The 10,372-nt window shown below is 42.9% G+C and overlaps 1 protein-coding gene across 1 annotated transcript in view; it reads left to right on the top strand.

The window, feature by feature from the left end:
- The first annotated feature begins 220 nt into the window (after positions 1–220).
- The window catches only part of PCDH17 (protocadherin 17), a 96,073-nt gene continuing 85,921 nt past the window's right edge, over positions 221–10,372 (top strand). The window contains exon 1 of the mRNA XM_072782874.1: positions 221–2,970. Coding sequence (XP_072638975.1) covers positions 361–2,970 — 2,610 coding nt within the window. The 5' untranslated portion in view covers positions 221–360. The remainder of the gene's footprint in view (positions 2,971–10,372) is intronic.

Genomic DNA, 10,372 nt, shown 5'->3' with positions numbered 1-10,372 from the left:
CAACTTTGAGTGTCCCCAAGTCCCGGCGGCGGAGACAAAGCGCGGGGCTCGCCCCCAGCCGCAGGGAGCCGCCGCCTTGCTCCGCGCCCCTGCAGCCTCGCCGCGCCGCCGCCGCCGCCGCCGCCGCCGCCGCTTCGCGCCCAGTGCGGATGCTGTAGATCAACAGGTTCGGGGAACTTGAGCGGAATACGGAGACCGGCCCCGGGGGGGTGCCGCAGCCCCCGAGCGCGGGGAAGGAAGGACCCACGGACTCGGGGCTCGCGTCGCGCGCGCGCGCTGCGCCGGGGCCCCAGGCTGGCGCGCACCCACTCGCTCGCCCCTCCGGTGCGGCTGCTCCCGCCCCCACCGCTCCGGTCTGGGATGTACCTGTCCATCTGTTGCTGTTTCCTCCTGTGGGCCCCTGCCCTGACGCTCAAAAACCTCAACTACTCGGTGCCGGAGGAGCAAGGGGCCGGCACCGTGATCGGCAACATCGGCAAGGATGCTCGACTGCAGCCGGGGCTTCCGCCCGCAGAGCGCGGCGGCGGCGGCGGCGGCGGCGGCGGCGGCGGCGGGCGCAGCAAGTCCGGGAGCTACCGGGTGCTGGAGAACTCCGCGCCGCACCTGCTGGACGTGGACGCCGACAGCGGGCTCCTCTACACCAAGCAGCGCATCGACCGCGAGTCCCTGTGCCGCCACAACGCCAAGTGCCAGCTGTCCCTCGAGGTGTTCGCCAACGACAAGGAGATCTGCATGATCAAGGTGGAGGTCCAGGACATCAACGACAACGCGCCCTCCTTCCCCTCGGACCAGATCGAGATGGACATCTCGGAGAACGCGGCGCCCGGCACCCGCTTCCCGCTCACGAGCGCGCACGACCCCGACGCCGGCGACAACGGGCTCCGCACCTACCTGCTCACGCGCGACGACCACGGGCTCTTCGCGCTGGACGTCAAGTCCCGCGGCGACGGCACCAAGTTCCCGGAGCTGGTCATCCAGAAGGCCCTGGACCGCGAGCAGCAGAACCACCACACGCTGGTGCTGACCGCCCTGGACGGCGGCGAGCCGCCCAGGTCGGCCACTGTGCAAATCAACGTGAAGGTGATCGACTCCAACGACAACAGCCCCGTCTTCGAGGCGCCCTCCTACCTGGTGGAGCTGCCCGAGAACGCCCCGCTGGGCACCGTGGTCATCGATCTGAACGCCACCGACGCCGACGAGGGCCCCAACGGCGAGGTGCTCTACTCCTTCAGCAGCTACGTGCCTGACCGCGTGCGAGAGCTCTTCTCCATCGACCCCAAGACCGGCCTGATCCGCGTCAAGGGCAACCTGGACTATGAGGAGAACGGGATGCTGGAGATCGACGTGCAGGCCCGGGACCTGGGGCCCAACCCCATCCCGGCCCACTGCAAGGTCACCGTCAAGCTCATCGACCGCAACGACAACGCGCCGTCCATCGGTTTCGTCTCCGTGCGCCAGGGGGCGCTGAGCGAGGCCGCCCCGCCCGGCACCGTCATCGCCCTGGTGCGGGTCACTGACCGCGACTCCGGCAAGAACGGGCAGCTGCAGTGCAGGGTCCTGGGCGGGGGGGGCACGGCCGGCGGCGGCGGCGGCGGCGGCGGCGGCGGCGGCCTGGGCGGGCCCGGGGGGGCCGTGCCCTTCAAGCTGGAGGAGAACTACGACAACTTCTACACCGTGGTGACCGACCGCCCGCTGGACCGCGAGACGCAGGACGAGTACAACGTGACGATCGTGGCGCGGGACGGGGGCTCGCCCCCGCTCAACTCCACCAAGTCGTTCGCCGTCAAGATCCTGGACGAGAACGACAACCCCCCTCGTTTCACCAAGGGGCTCTACGTGCTGCAGGTGCACGAAAACAACATCCCCGGGGAGTACCTGGGCTCGGTGCTCGCGCAGGACCCCGACCTGGGCCAGAACGGCACCGTGTCCTACTCCATCCTGCCCTCGCACATCGGCGACGTGTCCATCTACACCTACGTGAGCGTGAACCCCACCAACGGGGCCATCTACGCCCTGCGCTCCTTCAACTACGAGCAGACCAAGGCGTTTGAGTTCAAGGTGCTCGCCAAGGACTCGGGGGCGCCCGCACACCTGGAGAGCAACGCGACCGTGAGGGTGACCGTGCTGGACGTGAACGACAACGCGCCGGTGATCGTGCTGCCCACGCTGCAGAACGACACGGCCGAGCTGCAGGTGCCCCGCAACGCCGGCCTGGGCTACCTGGTGAGCACCGTGCGCGCCCTCGACAGCGACTTCGGCGAGAGCGGGCGCCTCACCTACGAGATCGTGGACGGGAACGACGACCACCTGTTTGAGATCGATCCCTCCAGCGGCGAGATCCGCACGCTGCACCCCTTCTGGGAGGACGTGACCCCAGTGGTGGAGCTGGTCGTGAAGGTGACTGACCACGGGAAGCCCACGCTGTCGGCCGTGGCCAAGCTCATCATCCGCTCGGTGAGCGGCTCCCTGCCCGAGGGGGTCCCGCGCGTGAACGGCGAGCAGCACCACTGGGACATGTCGCTGCCGCTCATCGTGACCCTGAGCACCATCTCCATCATCCTCCTCGCGGCCATGATCACCATCGCCGTCAAGTGCAAGCGCGAGAACAAGGAGATTCGCACCTACAACTGCCGCATCGCCGAGTACAGCCACCCGCAGCTGGGCGGCGGCAAGGGCAAGAAGAAGAAGATCAACAAAAACGATATCATGCTGGTGCAGAGCGAGGTGGAGGAGAGGAACGCCATGAACGTCATGAACGTGGTGAGCAGCCCCTCCCTGGCCACCTCCCCCATGTACTTCGACTACCAGACCCGCCTGCCCCTCAGCTCGCCCCGCTCCGAGGTGATGTACCTCAAACCGGCCTCCAACAACCTGACTGTGCCCCAGGGCCACGCGGGCTGCCACACCAGCTTCACCGGACAAGGCACTAACGCAAGCGAGACCCCTGCCACTCGGATGTCCATAATTCAGGTAAGAGACTTGTAGCCTAACTGGGACTTGACTTCATTGCTGGCGTCTGGAGCGGTCCTGACACCTTCGGACCAGGACCAGCCGCCTTGCCAGCAGCAGTGAGAGGGGGGGAAAAAAAAAAGAATTTTTTTTTTTCCAATGAAAATCGCTTTACACTTTTGCCACTACCTGTACCTGTCTATACGTGACCCCTCCCTTGTAAATAGCCTGAGATCTAAAGGATGTGAATGTTTGTACTTCTGTTGTATTTTAAAGTTTATTTTTGTAGGTTTAAAAATGTTGGCAGCCTTCAGTATTTAGAGTTCATTTTACTTGTTGGTCGACATTTCTCTCCATTACAGAGGATACCCAGAGTAGGGGGGGAAACAAAGTTTTAATTAGATTTGCTTTTTAATTCTGTGTGTGTGTGCTTTTTTTTTTTTTTTAAATCTGATGCCGGAAATGAAAGAAGTGTATACTCAAATATTCAGAAGTTAACTTCTTCTTCAAGTACAAGATAGCAGCTAGCCTGAATTTCAGATCCTGAGTATGAGCTAAGTTTTCACTCCTCCCCCCACCCCCACCAAAAGTCCCTTTTAGATTTTAGACAGTGTGTTAAAGAACACGAGTTTTATTTCTTCTTCTCAGCAGAAACTGCATCCTAATGGCTTAGGGTAGTTTAAACTTTTAATATGTGAATTATGTTCTGAAGCTCTTACAAAAGTTTGAATAAATGTGGGCTCTGCATAATGACCATTAACTGTCCAAGAAAAGTTTATGTCTATTTTGTCCTGTAGTTTTCCAGAGCTGTTTCTTGGAGTCATTGAGGAAGGAATAGAGTGTACACAGAGTCGTTTTATATGGTTGAAAACAGGAGGCAAAGTTGGCCTGAAAGGCACTTGATGCACCAAAAAGAATTTCAGGATGCATTTAGTTTGCATACTGTATATTTCCAGTATAGCTAAGTGAGAATTTAATATATTTTAGATAGTGTAATCCAAAGTTATTGATATATATATTTTTTTTAAAAACCTAAATGACTGACCCATCATGGACATAGAGTACAACAATAGCAGTTGACTGGACTTTGTCTGGTCGCTGCCTAGCTTCTTTTATCCATTATTAAGTTGTGTCACAGAAAAACTTAATTCTTGCTTATTATAGATGCATGTTGCTACAAATTACCCTGGATGAGCACTACTTGAAACTCAAAATTGAGTTTAACTAAAAGTGACACTTTGGGAGGAAGATTAGTTTGGGGCAAATGAAGTTGATTTGTTCTTAATTGTATGCTTTGAAAAGCAAATACCTTTTAATGACACTTGATTCAGTAATGTTTTTATTATTAAAATGAATAGGTACATTCCGTAACCTTATCCTTTCCAACATGAGTGTGACAAATGCTAAAAGAAAAACATATTTTCTTAAGATAGTTTAATGTCCTTATAAAACACTCTTGTACTTGATGCTGCTGAATACTAAAGTATCAATTCTAGTATTGAATCCCACTTTTTATGATGTCTACTGTATACCAGTAATCACGATATTTTGATGTCTATAAAAGGCTGAACAAGAAATATATCCTTTAAAAAATATTGTGGTTTCTATGAAAGTCTTTCTGTGACTGTGTAAAACTGGTATTTATGATAATCCCTTTAGGGAGATATGTTAAAATATGTATTTATAGATCTTTTGCAGTCATTTTATTAGACACATATGTTAAATACCTTTCCTCTATTTTTACCATTGACAATTACAAAGATATCACAGAGAGTTCATGCCTCTTCTTCCATTTCAAATGCTGTTAGATGAATTCTTATTTAGGTTCCAGTAAAAATGAAGTGGGTGCAGTAGAATATCAGAAAGCCTGATTACTTGGTCAGATTAGTGAGGAACATATTCGGATGGAGGGATCCAGAGGGTTGTGAGGGGCCGGGGGGCCTATACTGTATTCACACCATGCTGTTCTTTAAGCTGTTCATTGCTTGAGGAATGGATGATGGTGATGATGATGATGATGGCGGTGGTGGTGATGATGATGATGATGATGACGATTTCTCTCAGCAGTAAATCTTAAGCCAAAGCAAATCTCACACATGCAGGGAAAGAGGTAATTTAAAAAGAAAACAAAGGAACAAACTTCCTTGCTGTTCTCTTTCTTCTAGAATCTTAATCCATGCCATAAAAACACAGAAAAAGTTTCAGTTTTAAGTTCTGGAAATTTTCTCCAAGGTGACTCAATGTGGCATATTGCTCCTGCCCTGGAAATATCCTCGATATAAACCATTAAAATAGGCACTCTTTCTTTCTCTTTTTTGTTCCTACTGAGTTTTTACAGTTTTCTAGAGAATGCTTTGTAAATTCCTAATATGTTACTTTCCTCTTAAATATTATCAGGTTTTTCTCAGTACCTATTGTTGAGAACAGAGTAACTATGGTGACCCTCCTTCTCTTTCTGTTTAAACTAGCATGCTGCAAACACTTTGTGCTGAAGTGACACGCTTAAATTCAAGGGCTCAGGTATCCATAACCTTGTTTCCGAGTGCATTTATTAATGTGCATATTTAACACAGCCTGCTAGGAAACACACGACTAACCTCACAAGTATTTCTGAAGGTAGTATTTTAATCCACAGAGTACCCTGGGACTAGCAGCTACTAGGTCTGCATTAGCTTTATTTTCCAGCATGTTTGTGCTGTTTAGAAGGGGCACGGGGTGTACTTCTACTGATGGAATGAAACGTACTTTGTAATTGTTTTGAAATACACTGGTACAGAGTGGTATATGAAATTTAAGGATTTCAGGATGTGTAAGACTCATATTAAAGCTTACATTAAGATGTTTCTGAGTATCAAATGACATTATGTGAGTCCAGTTTCTAAGGTTAAGGTCTGTAGGTTCTTGGGCATGAGAGTAGTTTTTATTGAAAATGAATGCAGAACAATCATGTAAGCTGATTTACACAAATAACCACTATGTAGAAACAGTGGTTTGTGAGAAGAGGATTTTATTTCAGGATTTCTTCAAGTTTCTCAGATGAAGTAGAGTCAGTCTGTGAAGTGTTTAAATAATAGACTAGTGATTAAAATATGCTCAATAATGTGAGTCATAATACAACATTGTTACAATGAAATATTTTATTCATTTTAAAGCTATAACACTGATTTTGAAAAATAGGAGCACAGATTTTGTGCTAGGTAAGGAAAAGAGATTGTCAGACAAATTTATAAAAGCACTTTTCTTAGTCATTTTATGTGACTTATTTCATATGTTAATATGAGAATCTAAAATCAAGTAGAGATCATTACTAATTGTCACGAGTAACTGCATATCGAGGCTTATCAAGAATTATTTGTTCAGCCTCATGGTAACTTCTCAACAGGTGTTTTCAACGAAGGCCTGACTGAGAAGAGGCTGGGGACTTCTTCACTGTTGGGAGAATTTCCAGTTTTGTTTGAACATCTGTGTTTTCAGATTTTTTTTGTAGCACTACTGCAAGTCATTTCAGTATGATCTCATAGAAGAAAATACATTCAGCCTGCAGAATAAGATCTACTAAAATAAATTTTTAAAAAGAATACATTCTCATGTAGTATTTTATAGTTCAATTTCAAAAGATTCACATTAGGATTGACTTTAGACTTTTTATGCTAGGAAGAGAAAATCCTTTTGATATATGTGCATGGCCTTTTCAATAAAAAGGAATTAAACACATGGTAAATACAGTCAATCCAAATATATAAAAATGAGATTGGAGCATAGAGGACTAAAGTAACATAGCATAGATGATAAATCAGTATTTTAGAAGGAAAAGGTGAAACGAAAAGTATATCTTTACTAGCAACATTATACATTGTCTGCCTTTAGTCTCACTTCTCTAATACAAGAGACTTTTGACTATAGGGACTCTGATGAGCTCCCAAGATCATGATCTTTAAAACTTCATATTCTAGTATATCAGCGATCTCAATAACAAGCATAAAACATGTGAACAATTTCTTTCTTCATATATAATTTTGGGGATATTTTTCTGCAGTGTTGTTCTAAGATGGCACAGTTTGATTAGTGACACGCACTCATTTCCATAATTATATACACCTGTATTTCTAAGGGTAATGGTGGGCTAAACAAAAAAAGAATGTGTCTTTCCTATAGGATGCCTCCAAGAGTGTCTTTACTTTTTTTAATTTTTAAAAGATTAAAGGATTAATTCCTACTCTAAGTCAATATAAGTACACAATCAAAAGGCATTTTTTTTGTTCTATCATATACTAAAAATAATATAAATAACACACCAAAAAAACACCATCAAGGTGTTTTGAGTTTCTTCAAAGAAGAGTTTAAAATTCAGATTATTATCATTTTTGATACATTATTACTTTTATCCTTAGTTTTGTGTGAATCCATGAAAATCTCCACTCCAATGTAAATTTGGGTGCATTTCTTTATTTTGAAAGAAAACACAAAAGTATAGTTTTTAAAACTATATGAACTAGAAACCCCAGATCCTTATTTTTACATTTAATTGATATAACTACTTATAGGTAATAACCCCTCTTCATCTATTAGTTGTTAGTTTTCAATAAAATTTCCAAAATGTCAGCTAGGTAAAATACTTCATCATTATTTTGCTGAGATGATAATTCATCCATCTTTTAAAAATAAAGAAGTAGGATACTTTTAAATTTTTATGAGTGCATGAGTGAGTTTATAATTTTAAGTTCTATGAGTGAATTTTATAATTTCAATAAATATTATCATATCTAAGTCTACATGGAGGGTTTTGGAATTTGATTCTTGACATCTTCATGTTATTTAAGGCTGTGTGTGATCATGAAAGCTATATAATAGAAAAGTATTTCCTAGAATTCCAGTCTCAGTTGCTTGAACATATTTCTTAGTCAAGAAAAAAGTTTCCATGTACTAAAACATCACCTGTGACTATATTGTTCAAGCCACATTAAAGAAATTTAATAAATAAAAAAACATAATTTCTAGAAACCTCTCATAGTAAAGTTAAAGTTGTATATTATTTACTTTTTTACAGTGAAAATAGATTTACATGTGAGGTTAAAAAATTGGTTACTCTTAAAATAATCTCAAATATTTTTTAGCAAAGGATTAAGAAATATACATATTTTAAAATAAAAAAAAAACTTAAAAATCTCCAGATAGGTATTTAAAACTATTTACAAATATGATTTTACTCTTTTCTTATGTTTCGCTACCACTATCAGGTTTCAATTTTTTTACTGTGAGTGCTGCTTGTGTAATACAATGCAATAGAAATAGATCTATACGAATAAAAATATATCTTTAAGAAAATATTTCATGTTTAGATTAATAAAGGGTTACATGCACTTGCTGCAGTGAAGGTTGGCTCTGCCTATATTTATGAAAATGTGAATCATAAAACTCAGCAAAGTTAAAATGTGTGTATATATGTATATATGTCTTTATATTTCCCATAAAATGTATACAAATACTCAAGAATAAATATTAGCCTATTATATGCTTTTTTAGTTCAAAGGCAGCTCTTCTCTTTTTAATGGATGTATTCAAATCTTTATTTTTTCTTTGAAAATATTTTAAAACTTGATGATTGCACTGTTTTCAAACTTCACACATTTTGAAGTTCCTTAAAGTAGAGCCAGTCGCTCTAGAGCAGAGAATTTGAGGAACTACTGGCCTTCAGTGAACAATAGGTTGGAGTTTAGGTAGATTAAGGAAAAAAAAAAGTTTTCATCCAAGTTTCTGATTGTTTCAGGAGGCTGGTAGGATGGCTAGAGGCATTGTGAAAATATATGCCTTAATCCTGATGATGAAACAACGACAGGAGGAGGATAAAGCCGCTAGAGCTGCCCTTATGCCAGTTAGGAAGTAAAACTTAACTCCCTTATGCTGAGAAGTCTTGCAATACACTCAGTAGTGGGTAAATTCTTACAAATGCACCTGCTAATTATGATATTAGTCATTGCTCCAGAATGTATTCCCCTCAGTGATACTTCTGTTTAATAAATCCCACAGGGCATTATCTTAAAGTCGTATTTTAGTAAAGTCATGAGGGAAGGTTTTTTTTTTTTTTTTTCCCCCTGTACTGAATTCCTTTAACCAATGACTGTATATTTGTTAGAGAATGGCATAAAGTTCATTTTGCCTATCAATTTGAAGACTGACTTTTGCCACCCACCTACAAAACACTTTTAAAGTTCATCAGACCTACACTAATCTATTGTCAACCTATTTTAGTAAAGGAGACGTTGACAAGAGTTTCCTTCAGTGGCACACAGTATTTTACGGTTAGTCATAGCTTTCACCACCAGCTTTGACAGTGATATATTGCTATCCTTTGGTCGCCTGAAATAAATTATCTATAATAAAGAAGTCCTTAATAACATCAACATTCCCTGCTGTGACTAAGCAGAAGTTTGCTTGTACTTCCTTGCTACTGCAGAAGTACAAGTTCAATATTTTTTAGGTAAAGCAAAGAAAGACGAAAAAAAGGCAAAAATACAGATGCAAAACTGTGGCTGTGTGGGTGGCATCCTTCTACTTGTATGCACAAAGTTCTTCCAGTGACAGACTGTAAAATTGGTTTCCGACAGTGTTTGAGAGAATCTATTGATATACATGTGACACACTTCTATCTGTTCTGGTCCTAGTGGCATTGTGATTACTGGTATCTGTAGGCCTTGCCCTGGATCTAATCCAGGCAGTTTTATTGTAGTGAAATGGCTCTTACAGTTCATTGAGCATCTAGCATAACTGTACTGAATATGATTGGCGCGTTTGCATATATTTATTAAAAAAATAAGGCAGTTAAACAGCATAATTATGGGAAAATGAATCATAACAATAAAAGACCATTTAAGTTAACAAGCTTTGTGATCAAAGGATAAATACAGGTTGGGTAAATGAGACTTTAGATGTAACTAATCTACATAAATAGACTTTGGTTTGATTAGAGGAATGGAATATATTAAAATAATTTAATGGTATTAGAAATGCATTTTGTTTTAGTCATTTTGAAATATTTAAAGACTTGTGTTATTTTCTTTACATTTCTACTCAGTAATACAGTTAAGAACCATATTTATATTGGAGGCAAAATGGGCAAGGTACAGATAAGTATAATCATGTAAGCTTGTTTGGCTCTGGAATACACCCTCTCTGAACAATATTTATTATTTTTTAAACTTATAATGTTTTTGATTGATTTTTAATTAGTGGAACACATTAAAGGGACCATATAAAGGACAATTTCTTGTTTACTCTCTTTATCAGCTAAAAGCAGCCTTTGTAGAATTTGAAAGTGAGAGTATTAAAACTCTATTTCAAGCTTTCAAAGCTATACCTTTATAATTGTTTTGTAGATATGTCTTGTTTTTAAGACACTGCGTGCTTGTTTGTAAATTATACTAAT

The sequence above is a fragment of the Canis lupus genome, chromosome 17 (genome assembly GCF_048164855.1).
Source record: "Canis lupus baileyi chromosome 17, mCanLup2.hap1, whole genome shotgun sequence".
NCBI lineage: Eukaryota > Metazoa > Chordata > Mammalia > Carnivora > Canidae > Canis > Canis lupus.
Note: the sequence above shows the minus strand (reverse complement) of the source record. Positions and strands in the feature narration are given on the sequence as shown.